General features: G+C 38.3%; 1 protein-coding gene across 1 annotated transcript in view; it reads right to left on the bottom strand.

Annotated features, from left to right (window-relative positions):
• The window catches only part of LOC122792348, a 461,671-nt gene extending 440,508 nt beyond the window's left edge, over positions 1-21,163 (bottom strand). Inside the window, exon 1 of the mRNA XM_044060141.1 lies at positions 21,065-21,163. Coding sequence (XP_043916076.1) covers positions 21,065-21,163 — 99 coding nt within the window. The remainder of the gene's footprint in view (positions 1-21,064) is intronic.
• Positions 21,164-26,145: the final 4,982 nt, after the last annotated feature.

Genomic DNA, 26,145 nt, shown 5'->3' with positions numbered 1-26,145 from the left:
TACATGGAAAGGTTGACCATAATGTCTGTGGCAATACAGCTGTTTTAAGAAAGTAAAATACACATGGGAGATGTGAGATATAAAATAATACAGTAAAATCTGTTCAACCTGCACCATATTTAACAACAGGGAGTGTTCAGTGTGGATTTGTACTATACCATGAAGGTAATTCCACATGCAAGTATATCAACATTGTAATTTCAAGGTGAGACACTGAAGATGTCTGTGTGCAAGGGGTCATAAAAACACACATATGAAATGCATCACATGTGCATACAGACTGCAAAAAAAGAAAAAAGGAAAAAAGAAAACTGAATGATATTTCTCAAGCAAACCAAACACAGAACTCCCACACTACAGTGAGTCACAAAACCACATTATCAAAGGTAGTCACTGAATCAGTCATGGGAAAGGTGCCCTACAATACATTTCACATGTGTGCATAAGTACAAGGATGAATCAAAGAAGTCATTATAGCCATTAAGACCTCATATCCTCCAAATGCCTATCTCCTAATATATATTTTGCACATTTAAACAAGGCTTTTAAAATTAATTATCATTTCCATTGTAACACTATAGGCTTCGTATATGTTGCTATATATTCTTCTTGTGTTGAATTTTACATTGGAATGACCTCTAGAAAGCTTTCTAAATGAATTAAAGAACTTCCACATTTTATTAGAAAGCTGGATACGAATAATGCTTTATTCAAGCACAGTACTTTTTGTAAGAACTTTAAAAATATATTTTTTGTATTAGAACATCTCCCTTTAAACTTGAGAGGAGGTTGTTATACTAAAGATTTAGAAAGAAAAGAAACTTTGTGGCAACTTAAATTGTTAGCAGATAAATCACCATGTATGAATGAATGTATTAACATTAAATGTTTTTTTTATCTTAAAGTTCTTATGTTAGTATACATTGTGTATGGTTCACTAATTTATCTATTTATTAATTAAGGGATTAATTAGTGAATAATTAGGTTTTCATATCTAATTAGTGTATATATTTAAGGGCTTTTTTATGATTTTTTTTTTTATTCTTAAGAAGTCCTGTTGAGGATGAAAGCTGTAAATATATTAAAGGATTTTGCCTCTAGATTTGCCTGGTCTGGTGTTTTTTGTGATATTGTAAATTCATGACCATGAGTAAGTTACAACACAGAATAAGGTGTAATGAAGAGATGTGAATACACAAATATCACGGAATTTTAGAATAGTGTTGAAGATTGTAAAATGAATAGGGAAAATGTCATAACACATAACAAGGGTAGGGCTAGAAACCTAGCAATCCATGAGTTGAGTAAGACATGGAATTTCTCATTTGTACATATCATATCTCATTCTATACTTGTAATGTATGTTATTAGCACATGATAATGATATTTGTCAGTATTCTACAAGATAGACCATTGTGGATTTGAACCCCTGCCTGCCTAAATGCTACTTTATACATCAACATATTAGCAAGTGATACCACATAAGAAGTTTCATAATGTTTCATAATATCAAACTTACACACACATTTCTAGGGAATGTTAGAACATTGTGGAATACTATATGCTATAAATCTTATTCACATCATGTAAAAATCATGGCCTCACAGTCCTATCCTTAATGTACTGGAAATGTACTCATCAAGTTCTAACTACAAAAATATCTGAAAGCTGTGACAAAGTAGCTGTTAATTTCACCTTATGCCACTATAGTTTTTGCCTTATGATGAGAAATGTCATGTTTATATGCCTACTTAAGGCCACCTATCATACCCCTGACAACACAGGTGCAAATTAAACCACAGATAGATAATTTGTGTAGTTGTGGCAACCCTTTTTGCCCATGTATGTGCTGTGATAATGTTACCAGGAAATCACAGTGTTTTAAGTAGCTCACTATTGCATTGTGACTGTGTAATACTGAAAAACTGAGCATTACTGAAAAACATACAAGGATAAGGGGATCAGAACAGCCCTGCTGTGCTGAGATATTACACAGTAATGATGAGCTGTAACTTACACATAACACACTACCACTATTACCCAGTATGCATCTCACCTACTAATTGCAAGTTATGGACTGTATGTCAGACTACGACAATGAACATCTCATTGGGTTTGAAACCCTGCTTACCTAACTCATATTTTCTTGACTTCTGTACTAACTACTGGAGTTTTTTTGTGTGTGTTGGTGGGGACTGAACCCACAAGCATCATTACAGTTTTAGTGCACAAGGACTTAACCTGATCTGATGAGCCACTTTTTCAGCTATGCCAGTAGTGGTATGGTGAATCAACATTCTGCCTTTATATACTCATAATAATTCCACTATGGACTGCCAGTAAGGGCAGATGCTTGCTGTATGAATGTAGTTTGCCTAACTTACAGGTATTTCAGTTGTTACTTGTTAATAATGAAACATAGACATGTTTCACAAAATTACCTAACTTACAGGTATTTCAGTTGTCACTTGGTACTAATGAAACATAGACATGTTTCACAAAATTACCTAACTTACAGGTATTTCAGTTGTTACTTGTTACTAATGAAACATAGACATGTTTCACAAAATTAACCTCTATGTACCCCAGCACACTCTTATGCACTCCAGCTGCTGCCTATTTATATCCCAATTCCTTTCAATTGGATTAGGATCTACAGAGATAGAGCATATTAAAAATGTGAATGGTGCCATGCACTGACAGGGTGTTAGGATGGTAAATTATGTTAAACTTGCAGTACTGAGGAAGTTACAGGTCTCAAACTTATTTCTTCCATTGGTCAAGGACTTCAGACTTTACTATAGTGGTGATGGTATTGTTCCTCCACGTGTGGGATGCCAGTAACACAGGTGACTTCCTTGGCCACACTATTCCAGGCAAAATCCTTATACTAAGACACAGCATAGCACTCCCTGCAGGATCCTGTGACTGTAATGCTTATGGAGGAGATGCAGAAATATCTTGGTCTCCTCCTTACACCACCTCATGCTCAAAAAGGAGCAGTATTTTCCCCTTCACCAGTCATAACTCTCTTCTTCCAAGACAATAGGGAAAATAGCACTGAATTAGCACCCAAGGCAAATCTTGAGGTACACTTCATTCATGCAACAACGGGAACCAGGGAGAATCACATCTGAGTGATGGATACCAAAACTAAGGTTGAAACAAAGCAGTCCTCCTTCCTTCTGTTTGCTGCTGAAATGACATGCTCAACAGCGACTGCAGGGTAACATGGTTAATCACATAATATAAATTGCATTTAACTTAACTTCCAGAGCATGAGAACATGGCCAGATTCACAAAACAAACTGATTTGCATAGTCATCATGACCAATGTTCATATTGCTAAAAACCTGCATGTTAAAAGATTCAAAACCCTGACTACTCATCTCTTGCTCTTCTGAGCTATCAACAACTTACACATGCCACAGAGTAACTTGTCAAACAGCACACATTTTCTGCGTGATTGTCAACATTAATAAAACTGCACAATGAATAAAATTCAACAGACTTAAGTCATCAGGGGATACAAACTCTCTAGATAGCTTACTGCAAAATTATACATTACAAGTGGAGTACAGTGAGCCACTGATGGTGTTATGGTACAAATAATTATGTCAATCTGTGGCTATATCATTATTAATTTGTGTCTGTTGTGCCACAAGTTTAAGCTCATGTGGCCATCACCAAATCATTAGAGCTGCTGAAAAGTTTCTGTTTATTTTTTGCTATAAGATGGTAACTGCCATTTATCCTTACCCACCTATATCTGTCACTGTTACTCTATGCCAAATATACTCACCTTTTGAAGAAAATAAACTTTTTTTAATTTTCCTTGTTTATGTGTGTGTTGTGCTTTTGTCAGTTTGTAATATGTTAAAAGTCACTAAGCAGAGTCTTACCTACATGTGCCACATATCTTTCATAGGAGATGTGTCAGTAACATACATTTCAGGTTATCACAGCAGTGGAAATCAATGCATGACAGGATTTAAAGTCATGCGTAGCTCATTTGCAGTCTAACATAATAATCTAACATAGTAGAATATAACATAATAAGAGCATGATTATAACATAATTATATATAACACAGTATAATATAACAGTCTAACATAAGATAATGCTGCTATCCCTACAGCATAAGCCATCTCATTCACTGTGGCTACATTTTATCCATAAAGCTCTGCTAAACATAATTCCATTTTCCATCTATGTTTTAACATTGTTAACTGCTGCTTGAACTAAATGTTGTAGCACATTCTTGCATCTGTAAATATGCATATATATTTGTTTTTAGCATATTCTTGTATCTGTAAATATGTTTTGTTAACTTTGTATGTAATCCTATTCACCAGGACTGTGCTTGCAAATGGTCCATTGAGATCATTGCTCCACCCCGGTAAACAAATATAAGCAAATAAATAGAACATTACCCAGATATGCCACTGAAGCTCTCAGACAAAATGTGTGAAAGATGTTCATTCAAATGTTTACACTTAAAGACTGGAAACAATATTTTACAGCAGCATCCCACCCCTCAGGGGATTAGAACCATGCATGCAGTACACTGAAATAAGAGTTTCACTTCATTAGTACATTGAGCCATGGAAAGTGTTACAGAGAATGCAATCACCTTACATTACTTTTATGTCTTTTTTTATCTTAGATCTGCTTACTGATATGCAATGATGCTAACCTCTGATGCACAACTGATGGCAAAGTCAGCACATTCACAGTAATTTTCTTTGTTTTTGACACAACTTGAAAACTATCATTACTGTTGGTTCAACAATGATCAGGGAATCTACACAATATAAGTGTGATACGGAGTGGGGATCATCATCCTGTTATGGAAGACAAACATATAAAAGCATTTCAAAGAAAATTAGTTTATCAGTTTACTCTTTTAAACAAACATGACATTAGAATTGTAGGCTCCAGACTGTTTCAGCACATAGATTTTTATTTTATTTTAACAAAATGAATTAAAAATGCTTCATTTACCCAAAATAAATGCAGTTTTGAAGAAAACAAAAAACAAAGTTTGGTTTAATTGTTTAGCCCAAGAACAAAAAGAGTTGGTAACTCAAACCACAGTCTTTAATTATTTATAAGCTCCTTGTAGTAACGTTTAATAGTATTAAAGTCATAAACAGTACCTTACTTAGTTGGTAATCTACAAAGAAAGCTAGGGCTCATGGTTGTCGCTTTGTACTTCTGCGATGTAATAAAGCCCCTTTTCTAACAGGCAGGCTTTCAGTGTATTTACAGAGCTCACAGACAGCTGTCTTTCTCCTTCACTGTACTTTACCATATTGGCAGGAGGAAGTCCTTACTGAAACCTGGCTATCAAATAATAATCTCATTCTTAACCTAAAAAAGACTAAGCTTCTCCTTTTCCTTCCAAATTCACTATACCACCTGAAATCTACATTTACCATATCCTCACTAAACAACATTCTCATTACCCCTGAAACCCATACTAAGCTCCTTGGTGTGTTAATATATGATCAGCTAAAATTTGATTTACATGTACATCACTGTATTAAGGTAACTCACCAAAAGCTTGGCTTATTATATAGAAATAAACGGTTCCTCACCCCTGACTCTAGAATTACACTAGCCCACGCCTACCTCCTTCCAAATCTCTTTTATTGTTCACAAATCCTTACCAATTTACAGTCCTCCCTCCTCTCCAAATTGGAATCTACCTATAATAAAATAGCCAGATTTGCCACTAATATGTCTTTTAAATCTCATCATTGCCTAGTTCTGAGGTCCCAGGGCTGGCTAGAATTTTCTAACCGACTATTATTCACTCAACTTCTAGTTATTCATTCTATCATGAATAAACCTTCCACTTGCCCTAGTCTCTCTTCTCTTATCTCTCTTTACACTTCTCAATCTCTCAGAAGCTCTGATCAACACCTTCTAGGAATCTACAAATCTAAAAAATCAATTGGACATTATCTTTTCAGCTCATCTATTGCCTCCCAATGGAACAAACTCCCATTACCCCTGAGAGTTATCTCTAATGTTTATGAATTTAAGAAAACACTTAAATTACACCTTCATAGTTCCTGGTTGTCCAATATGAACCTCTCCGCTTAATATGACTCCTTCTCCTTCTTTCCTTTTGTTACACTCCAGCTTAGTCTTTGTTCCTTCTTCTTTTTTTCTTTTCTGTTCCCTAATCTTTCCTTCTTCTAGTATTTTTCTTACTCTTACTTCTTTTTACATGTCTTTTTCCTGTAATTTCTTATTCTTACCTTGTCTTTTATTGTAAATATCTGACATGACCTGTAGCATTCTATATTTACTGTTATATTGTAATATTCTTGTAAATACGTTTTGTATTTCTACTGTTAAATATTTTTGCTTAATTCTATTTGGAGATTTTCTCCCTCGGCCTTCAATGAAAATGGCCTATGCCCAGTTGGAAACCCCAGTTAACAAATGTCAAATAAATAAATAAATAAATTCCATTATTTTTTAATTTTACAGGACACTGCGGTGGTAGTGCTGCGGTAGCATTGTCGCCTCACAGTAAGGTGTTGTCCTGTTCGATTCTCAGCTAGAGCGTCTTCTGTGTGGAGACATGCGTGAATGGACGTACCTTCGTTGAAGGTTGTGTGTCAGGGCCGGCAACTCGGCACGTAAAAATCTACTGCCAATCATTAGCAGACCTGAGTTCCGCTGTGGCGACCCCTAACCGGGAAAAGCCGAAAGACCCAACAACAACAAGACAACTCCTATCTATTTGTTTTCCAGGTTTAAGATACACCTTCCAGACTGCCTTCATCCATCATATAGTGGTCCATGTAGACTCTTCTTTGAAAAATTCTCTAGACCTAAGGGTCAGGAATCTGATTTCTTCAGAGGGTAGTGCCCAAGATACAACCCTAGAGGCAACTGCTCCTATTAGTTGTGGTGGAGACTTGCTTTTCTCTGCATTCCCCGCCTGCTTCTGAATTAAAAACTCACCAGTAAACAGTGAACTTCCCAGGCTTTGCACAACAGTGGCTATGCTAAATCACCCCCCTCTTGCAGCTTAGAACCACCAGTTCTAGCTTTGTTGGATGGGATATAAGCCTGAGGCAGCCTACCTGCATTCTGGTGACTATGGCTAGATGGTGTTGAATTTTAACATTATACTGCTGAATGGTCAAAGGCCACCCATATAATTTTGGGCTGTAATGCTTCTGATGATAGAACCATCGTAGAGTAGCATGGTCACTGAGTAACACAAATTCTCTATTCAAGAAATACTGGTTTAGGGGGTGAAGGCCCATTTTATAGAAGGGAATTATTTCTCAACAGCAGAATAATGTCTCTCAGCACTGCTGGGTTTTCTACTTAAATAACAAGTGGGATGCTCACACTGCAGTGCAGCATAAGGGGGGTGCTGCACTCCTTTGTGTGTTGTTCTTAGATGAGGCGTCTAATCAGATTCCCATCTGCTTGAGTTGGTGGCAGCTCAGATAGATGTAAAGGATCCCACGTCACCTAGCAAAAAAAGTAGAGGAAGTTCCCCAGTGCCCTGGCTAAATTTCCCTGAGTAGTATAAATGCCACCTTTGGTCTCCCATGAAAAGAAGCCACTAGCCTAGTCAGACTAATCCCATCAACAAAAGATAAATAAATAAATAAATAAATAAATAAATAAATAATTAAATAAATCTATAGTTTGAGACAAGACTGTGCTTATACCTGCCTCAGAGGCATCTGGGTGAACAGTAAATTGCTTAGTAAAGTCTGGAACTGTTTTTATTGGCTCTGAACACAGCATGATTTTCAGTTTCCTAAAGGCTTGTTAGAGTTCAACTATTTTACCTTCTTGGGAGCCTTATCTTTGGTCTGGTCAGTCAGAAGGCAAGCAATGGTTGCAAAATTAAGAGTAAATTTACAATAATTGTTAGCCAGTTCTAAAAAAAAACAGCCTTATCTTGTTTTTTAGTGTTTGAAGTGGGCCAGTTTTGTATTGCTTCAATTTTTTAGGTCTGTAGTCTCTTTGTCCCATGGCTTTATTACATAGCCTAAACATAGGTTTCTGACATGCTTATCTTGTACTTAACTGAGGAAGCAGATAATGCATTTTGACAAAGGCAATCTAAAATGGGTAGAACTTTAATGAGATGGCTTTTCTAGCCTTCAGAAAATATTGCTTCATTGTCCAGGTAGGCAGTTGAATATCTGGTATAGGGAATAAGAATTTCGTTATCAGTCTCTGCAATGTTACAGGTGCTTCATGGAATGCAAAAGGCAGGACTCTTTAGTGGAAGAGTCCATCTGCAATAGAAAATGTCATTTTTTTGTTAGTATCTGGGGCTACTGGACTTTGCCAACAGCTTTGGTTCATCTAAACTGGACAGAAACGGACTTTGACAAATTTTCAAACAGATCATCTACATGTTGAAATGGACATGAAACAGATTTAGATATGCTATTTAGTTTTCTCAAGTTACTGCAAAACATTATACACCCAATGAGTTCAGGGACAGTACAATGGGGTCATTCTATTCACTTTGTGATTCTTTGATGACACCGAGTTTGAGCATTTTCTGTTTCTCTTTCTTAACAATTTGTCATTGGGATTTTGGTTCAGTTTTAATTTACTTTCTCACCAGGCATCGTTTCTGTGTTGTTCTCAATTAAAGTGATTCTGCCAAGTAACTTTGAAAAATATGTCTTTATTCTTTAATACAAATTCTCTTACTTCTTGTTTCCGAGGCATTCATAAGATCTCATCTAGTTTGACTTCTGTGCATGCTATGAGGCCCTTAATGTTCTCTGCAAACAAATTGCAGAAACTTTAATTTATAGCCAGTGCTTCAGATCATTTAATTTATTTAACTATTCTAGTTTCTTTTCTCATGTTTGTCTTACAGTATAATTCACTTCAATCATTTTTAACAATTTTATAAGATCCTTGTCACTTTGCAAGGAAATTTTTTCAGCAGTGGTGACACAAGTAATTTATCCCCTGGTCTGAATTCTGTGATATGAACATTATTACTATATGCTCTCTGTTGTGTCTTAAATGCCCTCTCCATATGTTCTTTTCTCATTCTTCTATATACCAGTCCTATGTATATCATCTCTGGCATGTTAAATGTTAAATGTAAATTAAGCTCTTGTATATATTGTATATTAATAGTTTAGCATTTTTGCCTGTTACCTTTACTTGTTAATGTACTTTTGCATTTTTGCCTACTACAAGCTTTGTATTTTTATCACTGTCATTTCATTTATGGAAGTATTTTTCTATACCTTGTAAGACTGACTAATACTATATGTGTTATAGTTCTAAACATGTACTAAAGGTCTATAAAATACTCTATTATATTTTAAAGGGGATCTGGCAGATGGCACAGAGGGTTAAGTGCATGAGCTGTTGTTCCTGTAGTCCATGGTTTGATTCCATCAGCCTTGATTTGCCTACTGTGTGACCTTGACCAAGTCACTTAATGAAACATTGCTTCAAGGTTACCCCTGAAAAAGGACTGTTTGTTGACTAGGCCTATCTGGTTAACAAATGGGTATTACTATTAAAATGGAGTGTTTTACTCCTTCCATGTTTCTTTTGCAAAATCTAGCAAGCATTGTGGATGTCTGCCATAAAACACTTTAGATTGTAAGAATCCAGTTGGTGCTTGAGGTACTTCCCTTACATGATGGAGAAGAGGTGGAAGTTGTTGGTCTCTGTTTCTCAGATCGAGTTCTGTAGCCATAACATAGACTTTAAGGTCTTATTAAAGTGCTGAACTAGCCCATCTATCTGTCAAGTGCTATAGAGATGTTCTTATTTCACTCTGGACGTGAATGGGATGACATGATCAGTAAGAACTTCTTGGGGAATTCCTAGTCTAGAAAAAAAGATGATAATGGAATAACAACAGCATGAAATAGCTCTTCAGGAATTTATTAATACTGACAGGAAAATGTAAATAAAACCATGTGAAAATGAACTAAATAAGTCTAGAAAGTAATACAATTTCAGGTCTTGACTCAAACGGTGCTCTTTAGAGGAAAAAAAAATAATAATTTAAAATAAGCAACATTCTTATGAATTTGTGAGAAAACTGCCTGACAGAATGAGCTCAAGTAAACTGTCACAAAGAGACAATGCTGCCTTAAGGAAATATGTACAACAATTGCTTACATGAATATGAGAACTAACAATAAAAATACAATTATTTGAGAAAAATGGACAATTTAAAGCAAAACTATATTAAACAAAATGAACTATTAAGCAATAAGATATCTCAACATGACATACAGATAAAATAAAAAGAAAATGAGTTAAATGACCTGGTTTGGCAAGATATAGAAGAATAATATCAATCGGAACTTCTATTACAACAATATAAATAGCTAATGGAGAAGATGGAAGACTTACAAAACAGAGAAAGAGGCAAAATGATATCACAATAGCTGGTGTACACAAAATCTCAAATAAATAATATGGTAAATAGTTCCTGTTGACATGGATTCCCAAGATCCATCATTGTTAAATCTCATATTCAGACAAGGAACTGGTATTCAGCTGTATATCAGAAGTTGGTACATATACTGTGAGACTTGATAATGACTATTTAGTGTAAACAATAGAAAAAAAGGAAAACTGATTGACAATGGTGAAAACTCTGAAAAAAATGTTAAAGCTCAACAAATTTTTCAGCAAAAATAAAAAATACACAGTTCGCACTGTCTGTCAAACATTTAATTAACTAGAAGATTCAGCTAGTTTTGGATAAGACCATAATCTTATACCAGAAAGTGAGTCACATGTACACATTTGATATTGAGAATTGGACTGTAGTGGAATCAAAGAAAAGAAAAAACAAGCAATAACACTTCAACAATAAAAAGTAACACAAACTGTTAGACTGTAAAACAAATGAAGAAACAAGAGAAAATGTTAAAGGATTGGAAAGTCATACAGATGTTGAAAATCTAGTGAATTAGTTGTTAAAGTATTTTTTAACAGTTAAACAATGAAAGTTAAAATAACTCTCTTACAAACAAAACATTTGCCTGCCAAAACATTGTCTTCAAATACTGAGGTAAACCATCCTAATATATATTAATAAACTGTATAGAAAAATACTGAATTGGTTTATAAGTTAATTGCTAACACTTAGCTTTAAATATAGTCTACTATGTTCAGCACTGGATCACTGTTGCAGTAGCCCAAGATATTTGGGCAGATTACCATAGATTAGAAATCAAAAATGGAGGAGGAAGAGATTAAAGATCCAGGAGGTCCTGTAGAATGGTCTCAGCAAAGCATGTTCTAGACCTGGAAAAGGAAGACAGTTTATAACGCTTTGTAAAATTATGCACAGAGGATCAAGTTGTTGCATCTAAAATACTTCACCTCCCTACAGAAATGTTGACACTCAAAATGCCGAGTGATGCCAAGCCAAAAAAAAAAAAATAGAAAATGCAGGAGAAGGGTGAATTTTGAAAACTGATCTTCTCCTTTAAACGTCTTTTTGCTGGGGAGTGCAAACCACCCCGGCATCCCCCCATCTGGGGGCAAGACCCTCCCATACTTATATATACCAACTCTTAGATCGCCATTACCTTGGAGAAAATGGAATATTTCAAGAAATAGAATTTTGGAGTTAGTATATGTATGTCTGATCTTTTGGCCATTCAGTCTCCATATTTCAGGACTCGATCTAATGGGGTCCGATGTTTCAAATGGCTACTGAATACTTCTAGAGCCCACCCCTTTCCAGAAAGCCATCAAAGAAGCCAAAGCCCTAGGGGAGCTGGCCCTAATTCTGTTTTACGTGGTTTGTTAAGGTGAGAATAACAATAAATAAATAAATAAATAAATAGCACGAGAGAATTGTTTAGAAATTGACTGTCTTGACAATAGTTGCCATTTCCTCTTACCTTCATATGATCTAAACAGCTGATTAGCTTTCTCGAAACACTAAGTTTTCTCTTGGCAATATCTGAGCTGCCTATGAACATCCAGAATATAAAGAATTTTGTCTCCCTTGTTTTTGAAGTCAGGAAAAATACAGGGAGATAAATAGACTGCTCAAGATAAACTTTGAGACAACTTTTTAGATACAAATGAAGGATTTGTTCGCAAAGAAACCCAGTCCTTGTGTATAATTCAGTATCTTCTCTTTGTACTCATCTTGTAGAGTGTACATAGTCTGAATACTGCTGCAAACTAGTTTGTACGGTTTTACTTACTTTATTGTAAGCACAGATATTTACTTTAGATTATTGTTTGTCTGCAATTAGTTATTTGTGTTATTGTGGAGCTTTTCTCCCTGGGCCTCAGCTGAAAAGGGCTTTTGCTCAGTTGGACATTCCTGGTCAACAAAAATAAATAAAATAAATAATGAGGTAGGGCTGACTCACCATAAGAGCTCAAATATTCTCCTAGCAGAAATCAGAGTGATTAGTAAAACGGTCTTCTATGTTAAGAACGTCAATTCAGCCACATGAGCTGGGTCAAGTAAAAAAAGAGCAACCTTTTCAAGTACAAAGTTAAAATCTCAAAGAGGAGTGAATAGTTTTCTAGGCACAGATATGTAAAACCCCATTCAAATAATTTTTGACTTGACAATAAGTAGAAGGGGGATCCAAGGGCAGACAAGCTGAAATACCCAATAAATGAACCTTGGTAGAGAACTAAGAGATGCCAGAGGATAGTAACGCACACAAATAATGAAGAACTAGAGGCAGATGAGCCAACTAGAAAATCTTTTCCACTTACAAAAATATGATTTCCTTGTAGCTGTTTTTAACCTCATTCAATACCTGCTGTATGTCCTCAGAGAAAAAGGTGCCTAAAACGTACCAAATTCTATCATCAGCACAATCAATCTATGAATTTTCAGATTAGGGTGTATTAAACAACTCCTGGCTTGTGTGACTAAATCCAATCTGTGGGGAAACTGGTGATTACCTTTTATCAGTTTCCAAAGAAGGAAGAACCACTATTGTGTGGACCAAAATAAAGTCACCTCCATAATGTTTTGGGAGCTCTTCTGTACCTTTAGAAGAATCCTGAATATTAATGAAATGGGTCTTCCAGGCCTGCTTGCAAGGAATCTCACAGCAGAATTTGTTAAGCTGTTTGTTCTGACAGGAGGCAAACAGATATGTTTGATGTGTGTAAAGGTACTGGAGACCAAATATTATTTAGGGCTTTTAAAGTGTTTATTGCTACCATGCCATCATCTCTTTGATATACATATATATGGTTAAACTATTCCAGGTGCCAGAAAGTCTGCTCAAATTTTCCCTTAGAACTAGCTGGTTTCTCAGTAGTAGCACTAAAATCTGAACCTCTGTGACTAGCACTTGGTCTAGAACCTGCTGGAAAGCACTGAGAAGCCTTAAACTGATATAAGCACTCAACTATCCTTGTTAATAAGGAGAAATTAATTGCAGGCACTAAACAGCCTATAACTGCAAATTACCTTGCACCGGTAAGGGAAAACAGCTCTTGTACTTTACAAAAAAAAAGCACCTAAACAGGCATGTCCAAGGGTCAGCTTCCAGTGATTTCTCCTGTCCACCTGGTGAATCTGGGCATACTGGGGCAATGCAGCAACTGCCTCATGTACACAGACAACCCTCTCCTCCTACCATCCAACACTACAACCTGTGAGAGATGCACTTACATAGCCAAACTGGGAACAAAGCTCTTTCCAGCCAAGATTGTGCTAGACAGTCAAGAGGAGAAGGTTAACACCTGCACTACACCTCAAGCAGCACATAGCCCTTCAAAACCCATGCCATCAACATCCACACATAGCAACAATAAACCCACATATGCGGAGGCCCTTACCATTAACCTGCCCAAGCAACAAGGACCTCCGAAGCTGAAATGCAAACAAACACCAGTCACAACCAAAGTGACACATAGCTCACAACACCAGTGTGCCACCCAACAACTGCCCCTAAGGCAAGACAACGTACACAACACTTTAGTCATAGGTGACTCTATAGTCAGGCACACTGATGTTCCACTCACCAGGCTGAACAAGGAGAAAATTACAGTCAGCTGCCTGTCGGGTGCCAGGATCCATCACATAACGCATGCACTCAAGTCATTCCACAACAAGTACAAATATGACTCTGTCATTGTCCATGTTGGAGTGAATGACTTGAGATGTACCTCCCTGGACTACATGAAAAGAGACATGGAAGAGCTCTCGGATCATGTGGCCCAGACAGGTATGACCCTAGCCCTGAGTAACATCCTGCTTTCGACCAGAATGATACCACAGTATAAGGACAAAATTATTAACTTCAACAATTGGCTAAGCTTCTGGTGTCATTCAAAGGGGATCCAGTATCTGTCTGCCTGGGACGACATGATCGACAAACGAAGATGCTTTGCCGGAGATGGTCTGCACCTGTCGCCCCTGGGATTCAGGTTACTGGCTAAAGCTCTTGCCACCCCTATAGTGCTTTTTTTTAGGCAAGGTTCAAAGGACAAAACAACCACCGTAACAGATACAAGCATGCAAAATCTGAAGAAGGTAATGCTACTCAATGCTAGAAGTCTAAACCTCAAAATGCACTCTCTCGAGGCACTCCTAAAAATGGAGAACATCGGTATCTGTGCAGTAACTGAGACCTGGTTCATGGCTCCATAGAGCACCCCTGCAATACCAGACTACAACTCTTACCACACTTTTCGGCAATCAAACCAAGACCGAAACACTAAAGGTGGAGGAGTGTCCATATTCACCAAGGATATTCACACCCCCAGGCTAGTTGCCCAACACAATGCATCTGAAATTCTCCAGGTGCAACTAACACTAGGTAAGACTGCAATCCAAATTGTAGCTTACTACAGATCCCCCACCATGCCCCATGATTCTCACTACACCTTTCTAAACATACTGGAAAATATTAAGATACAACCAAACACCCTAATACTGGGTGAGTTCAACTACCCTGCCATTAACTGGGAAAACTACTCGGGTACCAACACCTTTTCCCAATGGTTCTTGAAATTCATAAAGCCCAATGCCCTGGATCAACTAATCCATTGTCCCACCAGGGGATCCAATGTCCTAGACCTAGTAATTACCAACATGGGAGATAGATGCTCCACACCAGTGGTCATACCCTCATTGGTCAGGTCTGACCATAACCTAATCATCCTTTACATCCACATCCCACCCCCACTCCCCAGTAGGGAAACCTCTGTAAAAAACTTCTCCAAAGCCAACTTCATGCTACTCAAGTAAGACGTGACAAACGTCATGACACCCATGCAGATGGGAGCTGAAAGTATGACTGCTGAATCCTACACTAAGGCACTGTACGAGCACATCAACTTGTGCATGAATCATGCCATCCCAAATAGAACCAAGAAGCTCTTCTCCAAAAAAAGGAAGCCAATCTGGTGGTCCCCTGTCACCCTCCAAAAAAATGAGGCCAATCCGGTGGTTCCCTGCCATAAACAAATTATACAACAGAAGGAAGAAACTGTTGCAGAAAAGAGGAAAATCCCAGGATGCAAAAAACTCACTTACCAGCCTCAGTAAGAAGCTGAGATTCCTCATAAAATCCTCCAAAGCTAGTTATGAAAATAAAATTGCCAAAGATTCCAAAGACAACCATAAGACATTCTATAGTTATGTCAAGAATCTAAATGGCAATGCTCAGATCTACTCTGAGCTACAACAGAATGGCATTAAATATACTGATTCCAAGGATATTGCCAATGTCCTGGCAGATCGATTTAGTGCCAACTTCACCCCCTCTCACCCCCTAAAGGGCCCATCTCAATACCAAAAGATTACCAAATTCTGGTAATCACGGCCAAACAGGTAGAAACCGCACTCTCCAAAGCTAAAAATACAGCATCCATGGGACCAGATGACATCCCAGGCTGTGTACTACATGAACTACAAAATGAACTGGCACCTCACCTAAGTGTCATGTTTAATCCATAGCCTCACCTCAGGCTTTATGCACACTGAGTGGCGCACAGCTGCAGTTATCCCACTCCACAAGGGGGGATCCACCTTGGATCCCAGGAACTACCGTCCCATCAGTCTGACGAGCCTGATCTGCAAGGGCATGGAACACATTATCATGGAACTTATAAACAAAGACATTGGCAACCTTCAAACACTGGACCCCACCCAGTTTGGGTTCATGAAGGTCTGATCTTGGCTCCTGAACCCGAATGACTTCTTTGAATCAGTCTAGAGAGCTGTGGACGAGGGTAAGGTGGTCCACACAGCCTATCTGAACCTAGCCAAGGCCTTCAACACCATCCCCCACTCTGGAATTATAGATAAACTTACCTAAGCTGGTCATAAATCCCTATGTCACTCGATGGGTTGCCAACTGGCTTATTGACAGAACCCAGACTGTAAAAGTAGCTGACTCCAAATCCAGCTCCAGACAAGTGACAAGTGGAGTACTTCAGGGTTCAGTCCTGGGACAGCTCTTGTTTGGCATCTACTTCTCTGAAGTACAGGCCAACACTAAGGGACTCTGGCTAACAAAGTTTGCAGATGACTGCAAAATGGAGCCATTACTGAATCCCCAAATGATGTGGGTATTCTACAAAAGGGCCTTACAGAAACAGATGCTTGGTGCCAGAGCCATAGGCTCAAGATTAATGCCAAGAAATGTATAGTTATCCTCTTTGGGAAAAAAAAAACATGTACCCATGAATTACCACATAGGTGGCAGTACACTAAACACCAAAAGTGTGATGAGAGACTTAGGGACACAGGTGAACAGTGGTCTCACCTTCGATAACCACATTGCCACAACAGTCAGGAAACCCTTCTATGTGACACACCTCATCATTAAGGGCTTTTCATCCAGAAAAAAAGAGGGCTATGTCCCACTGTACTCATCCCTCATTAGACCCATTATAGAGTACAACAGCCTGTTTGGTATGTACATCACAAGGCATCTGCAACAGCTGGAAAGGCCACAGAAATACCTCACTAAAAGAATCACAGGCCTAAAGCAGATGCCCTATGCTGACCATCTAAAAAAACTCCAGTTATACTCTGTGGCATATCGTCTACTCAGAGGTGACCTCTGCTTAACATACAAGGCCATGTCAAACCCTGAGCTATTGGACATGCTCCACTTAAAGAAATCCCTTAGAGCCACACGCTCCAGGGATCTAAACCTTGTCATCACAATGAACAAAACATGCTGGAGGGATTGGTTCCTGACCCAGAGACTCCCCATATAGACTGCCCATACATGTCAAGCAGAGCGCCTCCTTGGCCCTCTTCAAAAGGAACCTTGACGATTGGATGGGAGATAAGAAATTCACCCCGGGGATCACGTCAGTCACTCTGCTAAATAGGGGTCCATGGAAGTAAATATTGTGGGAAGAAATATCCAGGGAATTGTTATGGCTAGACTTGTATAGGCCCTAGGGCCGACAGCCTAGTACCAACCTATGAACCTATATATATATATATATATATATATATATATATATATATGGGTCTACTTTCATAGACAGAAGCACCACGTCACCGACACCCGGAAGACCGAGACGGAACGACCGAACAGGTAGGTTACCGAAAACGCGATATCCCGACGGCTGAGAGACCGACAACGGCAGCGTGAGCTGATCACGGTAAGTGTGTGAAAGTGAAAGATGTAGTATTGGGGAGCGGACAGGTAAGTGTACGATAGTGAGGGATTTTGGGATAGGGTGTGGGAAAGGTGAGTGTGCGGTGGTGTCGGACTAAGGGTTCCGGTGAGGTAAGTGTGTGGAAGTGACGTAGAGCAGTGTAGGGTAGTGTTAAGTGTGTAAGGGTTAGAATGCGGGTGGAGTGAGTGTGCGATAGTGACGGGCTGAATGTTTTAGGGAGGGTTAAGTGAGTTAGGGTTAGGGTGCAGGTAGGGTAAGTGTGCGGTAGTGACGGTGTTGAGGTTTAGGGGTGGGTTAAGTGAGTTAGGGTTAGGGTGCAGGTAGGGTGAGTGTGCGATAGTGACAGTGTTGAGGTTTAGGGGTGGGTTAAGTGAGTTAGGGTTAGGGTGCAGGTAGGGTGAGTGTGCGATAGTGACGGTGTTGAGGTTTAGGGGTGTGTTAAGTGAGTTAGGGTTAGGGTGCGGGTTGGGTAAGTGTCTTGAGTGTCGGACGTTAGGGTTAGGGTTTAGGTCAAGGTTAGTGGATATGTTGTTGTGTGCACTGTGTTGTTGGCGTTTTTTGTGTCGGTGTTGTGGTGTTCGGTATGTTGAGTTGCTGGTGTGGTGTGTTTTTGGTTGTTTGGGGTCGGGAACATGTGTGTCGGTGATCCGTACGTTCGGTCTATGAAAGTAGACCCATATATATATATATATATATATATATATATATATATATGCTTTTGTCTGTCATATTTCTTCCACAGACCTTGCAATTTCAATCCTTTGAAAAACATTCTCCACACTAATTTCTAAGCATCTGAGGTGACACACTGAAGAGGAGGTGGAAGGGAGAGTGGGTAACCTGGATTCAAGATAACTGGCTACCCACCATACAACCTCCCATCTTCATCATCTCCTTTCGGCTTATCATGGCTAGGGGTCGCCACAGCGGAACAATAGTCTGCAGAACGATTGGCAGTGGAGTTTTACGGTGGTGAGTTGCCAGCCCAGTGCCCAACCTTCCACAGAAGGCACACACATGCACACACTCACACCTAGGGCCAGTTGAGAACATCACATCCTCCTACAGCATGTCTTTGGGATGTGGGAGGAAACCGGAGCACCACAGAACCTCCCGTCTTACAAACCCTAAATGGGGACCTGAGAAAATAATCATTGTAAATACCGAGCTAAGACTGACCTGAGGTACCACTTGATTTTTCTCATACAAAATCTTGCTAGGGAAATTATAAGAATCACAAAAGCCATGTATCCCGGAATCCTGAGAAATTTTCTGGCAGACATATATCTTTGCTTGTAAAACTCAGAAAGAACTTAAGAAACATCTCTACTTTGTCTGAAGGAAGATGGGATCTTCCCTGTGAAGAATCTAACAGACATCCCAGAAAAACAAGAAGGGATGAGAGAGGATTTCTGTAAGTTTACTTGAAAATCCAGAGTGAGTAGAAGATTCTGAACACTTGCTAATGACTATTGACAATTGGAAAAAAGTATCCACAAATATAAAACAATCATCCAAATATGGAAAAATATGAATGCATTCAAGTCTAGAAAAAGCAATTACTGGAGCCAGACACTGTATAAATGCCCTTGCAGCAGCAGATAGTCCAAAGGTTAAGGCAGAGAAAGTACACCTGTGTTAGTAAATAATATGAGTTATATCTTGCATAGAATATAACAGCCAGCCATCTTCCAAAGCTTAAAGGCATCTTCCATACACATAGACTGTTGACAGTTGGAGCTGAGCAGGGTGAAAATTAGAGATCTGGGTGCCAAGCCCTTCAAAGCTTTCATGCCAACTGAAAAGGGAAGGCTAGAGCCTTGAAAGAGGTCAATGCTAAGGGATGCAAAAATCAATGTCCTTAACCTAGCAAACAAAAATCATTTACAAATAAGAGAGATGGGGGGAAGGAGCAGCTACTGCAGCAGTGATCTATTCAAACATTTGCTGTTATGCTAATCTTACTTACACAACTGCATTATGTTCATCTTTTGATCAGTGCTACAGTAGCCTAAGCTATATGAGTAGACAGAGTGGGAGGAGGAAAGATGAAAATCCAGAAGCCCATGGAGAATGTTGCTAATAAAGCCTTATCTAGACCTGGAAAGGGAGTCTAGTCTGTTGTGCTTTGTAAAAGTATGTATAGAGGACCATGTTGTTGCCTCTATGATATTTTTAGAGTCCGCCCCTTTCCAAAAATCCACTGAAGAAGCCAAGGGCTTCACAGAACATGCATTGACCCTGCCTAGAATTGACTTATTATGCTGGGAGTAGCAAAAATGCAATAGCATGGAATAACCATTTGTAAATTGTCTGTTTTGAACTGGTGGCCCTTTTCTCTTAACTTCATAGCAAATGAATAACTGATTAGAATTTCTGATTGTTTTAGTTCTGTCAAGAACTGTAGACATCTAGAATATGAAGAATCATTTCTTCCTTATTTTTATGTTCTCAAAAGAAGATCAGGAGATGATTAACTTGGCACACACTACTCAAAGAAACACTCTGAAATGTGTGATAAGGTCAACCCACTGTAAGATCTTGCAACTCAAACACTCTTCTTGTAGAAGTCAAGTGAATCAGTAACACTGTTTTCCATGTTAAGAACCTCAAATTAGCCTGATGAGCTGGTTCAAATGGAGCAAGAGGTATTTTTTTTCAAAACAAAAGTATGATCCCAGGCAGAAGTTACTTGTTTTCTATGTGCTTGGGTATGTGGAACCCCCTCAAAAACAGCTTGACATGAGAGTGCATAGAAAGAGTGGGTTCAGTGGGCAGACAAGCTGAAATGACAAAAAGATGAACCTTGATAGATGAATAAAGGCCAGAGTATAATAACCCTCACAAATATTTCAAAACTAGAGAAATGCTAGCCTTAAATGTGTCTTGATTCTTAATGTGGCACCAAACAGAAAATCTTTTCCATTTGCTAATATATGATTTTCTAGTAGCAGGTTTCTTTATCTCCTTTAATACTTGCTGTATGTTCTCAGAAAAAGGTTTATAAATGGTATTAACATTCTAACACCCAGACAGTCAGTTGAAGTTGTTTCAAGATGGGGTATATCAAACAACCTTGTCTTGTGTGAATAGGTCCTGTCTGTGACGAAGTTGTTGGTAAACACCCTTGGCCATTTCCAAAAGAAAGGAGAACCACTGATGCCTGTGCCAGAAGGGAGTCACGACTATGATTTTTGAAGATGCTTTCTGAATTTTCAGAATGATTCTGGATATCAGTGGAAAGGGTGAGAAGGCATACAAGAAAATTCCTTTCAAAGGAAATGAGAATGCTTCTGCTTTCCCAGCTCAGCTTGCAAGGCGTCCTGGAGCAGAGATCTATCTGAGTTGTTCTCCACATCTGGATCACATACTGGAATACATCCTAATTCAGTTTTCATTCAAGAGGGTTTGTCCTGATCCTGCTTACCTTGTCTGACATGAAGTTTTCTTCTGATGAAATGTATGAAGCCTGTAGAGGGAGTTTGTTCTGAATTGCTACATCAAGGTTACCATGGTTAATCTGCATAGAGGGTAAGATGTGAAACACCTGTTTGATTATATGTCACATGACTGTGATGTTGTCTGTTTATGTGTTTTTGGTCTGTCTTTTTTGTTCCAAAGACCCTGCACTTTTACCCCCAAAGACAGCCTCTCAAGCAAAATCTGAGGCATCTGTTGTTACAGACTGTATTGAAACTAGAAGGGAAAATGAGAGAAATGGATTCAGATAAAACTCATCTCTGTACCAAAGTAGTTCCCTTTTTACAAATCCAACAACTGGAATTTGAAAAGTCACGGGGACTTAATGTCAGGACTATAGAATTTTAGGTACACCCTGTTAGATTTTATGAATATCAGTCTGAAATTAATTATGTTGTAAATATGCTGAAAGAAAAGGCTTGCTTAAATGCAGAAACAAAGTTTAAGTAATATGTGATCAGCAGTCATACTAAATGACCATGGCTTGGAAAAGGAATCTGCTGAATGGACATTCTTCCCTTACAGACTCATAACAGGATCTATGCAAGAGCAAAAATATAAAATCTGCTTTTAAAGAATGGACATTATTCCCTTACAGACTAAAACAGGATGTATGCAAGAACAAAAATGCAAAATCTGCTTTTAAAGAACAATGACATGTTTTTCTGCATGGAAAAACAGGATATGACATAAGAACAGATACAAAGATCCAAATAAAATACAGGATGTTCACACTGTCAGAAAAGCTGGTCTCTTACAAGACATTGTTAAACAAGGAAGCTTAGTATTGTTTCTACAGGACTAAAACTGTATATAAAGAGCTGTATAAATCCAGCTATGTTAGAGGGGTATGGTAGAGAGGTTTGGTAGGGACACAAGTCCCAAGGTAAATGTTATATCTCTCACATCATCTGTACTATATGAGAAGTAAAGTTGGAACAGTACTTTTAAGCTGTAACGTGTTTCCGTTTGGTTTATTATAAAAAGTTATTGGTTACTGCTCTTAAAGACAAGTGCTGCAAAGTATATTCTCTCATCAGTGTATATTCTGCAAGTTTCTGTATGCAACAGACTGTGAATGCAAATATAATCAGACTTTGAATTTTAGCAGAATCCAGCCAGCAAGACTGAGTGTCGTAAGAACACTGCAAATCCATCCCACAGCAAGAAGCACCAAGCAGTAAGCAGAGAGAACAGCTCAAAATATTTTTTCACACCCCCTCCACACTATTATCTATACCCCTGATAGCTAACTCTCATAACTCTTTTATTTATTTACATTTGTTTACCGGGAAAGTCCGACTAGGTCAGAAGCCCATTTTCAGCTCAGGTCTGTGAAGAAATGCTCCACAGAAATGTAAGCAAAATATAATAATTAGAAAGTACAATAGCATACATATAGTAAGATGCAGAATACACATCATCCAGTTAGTCTATACAAAGAAGTATTCAATATTGTTTTCTAGTAGATACAAGTTCAAAAAAGAAAATCACTCAAGCATTTCAGTAAAGATCACTGTGAGAATAATAAAATTAGTAGTGTGTGCATATTAAATAATAGTTATGAACAAATGAGATTTATTTGAGATTATCTGTTTCCAAAGATGGAAAATGAGACCCAGATTTTGGAGAAGAATTAATGAACTACCAGTGTGTTTGTGTGTGTGTGTGTGTGTGTGTGTGTGTGTGTGTGTGTGTGTGTGTGTGTGTGTGTGTGTGTGTGTGTGTGGGGGGGGGTACCATTTGTAGACAGTCATTCAGGCTTGTTGGAGTGTCCTTGTTCTCGGGAGACAACCCCATTCATTTCAGAGCCTCCTTGCCATTGTTTCTTGACTGTCTACTTTCCTGGAGTTCACAGAGCCTACCTCTTTTGCTTTTTATAAAAGGGTAATAAATTGGGTTTGAAACGTTTAACACATTTGCAGAAGAAAGGCTGAAACATCAGTCAAAAATCAGCTTTCTTATCTCATAGAATTTTCTCGTATATCAGCAACAGATGGCCCAGATACTGTTTCACTATTAAGGAAAGAATTCAAAATGTCATCTTCTGGTAAATTTTGAGAACACAGCCAAGCAGGTTTTCTCATAACAGACTCAGACGTTGCTGGTCTGAAAGACGCATCAACAGAGTCATAAGACCACTTCAAAGCGTGTTGGTTACTTGAGAAACAGAAATAATAAGAGCATTTAGTGAATATCTACCCTCAGATGAAGAAGACTGTTAGTAATGTTCCTCGGATTTTCAAAAGAAGCAAGCAAAAACTTTAACAAATGAGTTTGTCAATTAAGAATTCTAAAACTAAGAGTGGCAGAAGAATATACTCTCCCCAAATCTATCAAAAGCTTTCCAATCCTTGTCAGAGGGAGAGGTGTTAGCATTTATTGAATGTTTAGTTGCAGAAGAATTTGACAAAGAAATCACTGCAAGGTCAGATCTTGAATACAAAATAGATACTTGTAAGACCAAACAACCTTAAATAGTCTATCTGGTTTCTTAAGGGCTGCAAGATGGCTGTCAGGCATGTTGCAGGCTGTATAAAAAACATCCTCCAAAGCTATAAAGACATGCGGGACAGCAGCAGGCTGAAGAAATGCCATTTGCAATAAATCATAAAATTTTTTTCAAAGAAGCTGGAATGTCATTTTGTTCCTGCTGAAAACATTAATTCTAGATATGGTTTCAGAAAAGGAAAATTCTTCCATTGGAAACTAGAAGAAATACTCCACAGAATCAAAATATGTAGCCTGAGAAGAAATAAAAGAATGTGTTCCCTCTAATTCTATTCTCTGTTGATCACACTGATAATCTTCAAAAACTGAAGAATTTTTCTCGTGGAAAAAAAAAACAGAATGAGTAGAGCCTAAACTAAGTCCTGAGCTAAGCCAAACAACTTCCCTAATCAGGTTAACAGAGACACGGGTAGGTAAGTGTTTAACTTTCTGATTCTTTTTTAAAAGGAATATCCATAGAAGCAGACAGAGACATCACTTGGGGAATAGTCTGGTCAGGCAAAAAAGAATTTCCAGTTTCTTCCACTGATAATAGCAAAAGTGGTTCTCCCATCCCCACAGAAAACACTCCAACAACCACAGAGGACAAGTCTAACCCCTGGCCCATGGTGGCTGAAAGGACTACAGCACATGAGCCAAAAGAAGAACACAAGTGGCCTGCGGAACCTAAAATGGCCACTGTAACTCAGGCAAGGAAGTAGCCTGCTGAACTGGCAAATGTTGTCTTGAATTTTTCTTTTTCTTGTGTCTAGTGGGAGGAAGGAAGAACTGAGGAACTGGTAAGATGTTACATAGTTAAAGAAAGAAAGAAGACTGAAATATGACAAGGGATGTAAGCAGTAGTCAGTAAAAGGTAAGCATCAAAAAGTAGTGTTTACCCAAAAATAATACAGTGACAAGCATAAGACACAGTTGCTCAGCCCCTAAAAATTATTTATAACATTATTATCAATAAAAAATAGAGTAAATGTAAAAAAGAAAACTGAAATTCACACTAAAAATAATAATAGTAATAAAGTGAACCACATAGCATTAACTGACAGAAATGCCAGGTGACAGTCCCAAAAACATTAAAAAACTAACATAAACCAAACAGTTATTTGAAAAAAAATACTGTTTTAGTCATAAAAATATATGTAGAAAGTTTTCCCTCCAAAAGGAACATCTGTTCAGCAATGGAGAAATATTGCTGACCATCAGTCCTTAAAAGCCTGCAACAGGAACGATCTTTGGTGGCAGGAAAGATCTGAAGGGCTTGGTGCACAGACCGCTAATTTTGTCCTTGCCTAGCTTTGAAAGCTGGCCATCTGTTATATCCTATGCAGGATATAACCCATATGACCTAGGCTAGTGGTCAAATGATGAAGCTCTGATAAGGTGAGTCAGGCACAGAAAATCTTAAAACATGTCTGAAATGCTTGCCAAGGGGAATGTGATGGTAGGCATTTTTCAAGTCTAGCTCTACCATGAAACTGTAAGGGGGCAGGAGCTAACAGGGTGTGAAGGAGTAAAATTTTAAACTTTGGGATCTTGACAAAAAGATTCAGAAAGGAGAAGTCTAGCAAAGGTCTCTAAGTCCACCAGAAAAATTTTTGAATAAGACCTCTCGGCTACCTGGGAGGGAGGTACTGTTTCTATCACTCTCTCAGATGATATTTGTTTAAGAACTGGGGGAACTAGGATAATTGGTTTGCATGGCAAGTTTGAATCCCTGGAAAGAAGGGGAGGACTCCCCTTACCAAGTGTACCCTTGTTGAATGACATTGAGAACCCCTTTATCTGAGACAATCTTGTGCTACAATGTAATATTCTGACACAGAGAGAGGGAGGGAGAGCTTGCCAAAGTGGGAGGGGACTGGGAGAGCCTGAAGAGACAAATAGTCATTCTGACTTTTAAGACTGTCCTTGTTTTCAAGAGACTTTCCCTTTCTTTTTGGAGCCTCTTTGCCATGGCTTTTTAAATCCCATTTTTGCCACCTTCTTGCTTAAATTGCTTTTTGAAAACTGGAGCTGAAGTGAAAGGAATTGTTTTTATTGCCTTAAAAATTGGTTGGAAAATTTTGGGTCACCCCTTGAATCAACTTTCCTTTCTCATCAAATCACTTTTGCACCTCATCAGCAGAAGGGCCAAAATGGACGTCTTTGTTAGCTGAAGAATTTAAAATCTCAATTTTAACATCTAGATTTTGAGAATGTAGCCAAGCAAATCTTCTCGTGACTGATTCATGCAACCTGGAGACCGTATCAGCAGCATCTTAGGAACACTCTAAGGCATGCTTAATTAAAAAAGAAGCAGAAACAAAAGGGGCATTCAAAAAATGTACCTTATGAGAGGGAAGGTTGACAGCTAACTTCTTCATGTTCTCAAAATACAGAAATAAAAATGTATAATATGTGAACCTGGCAGTTTAAAATTCTTAAAGTTAAAGTGGCAGAAGAATAAACTTTTCCCAAATTTGTGATAAGCTTTCCCATCCTTGTTAGAGGGAATGGGATTAACATTAATAATTTATCTAG

This window comes from Protopterus annectens, chromosome 1.part2, assembly GCF_019279795.1.
Source record: "Protopterus annectens isolate FY-2018-M chromosome 1.part2, PAN1.0, whole genome shotgun sequence".
In the NCBI taxonomy this organism is placed as follows: domain Eukaryota; kingdom Metazoa; phylum Chordata; order Ceratodontiformes; family Protopteridae; genus Protopterus; species Protopterus annectens.
This window is presented reverse-complemented; position numbering and strand designations above follow the sequence as displayed.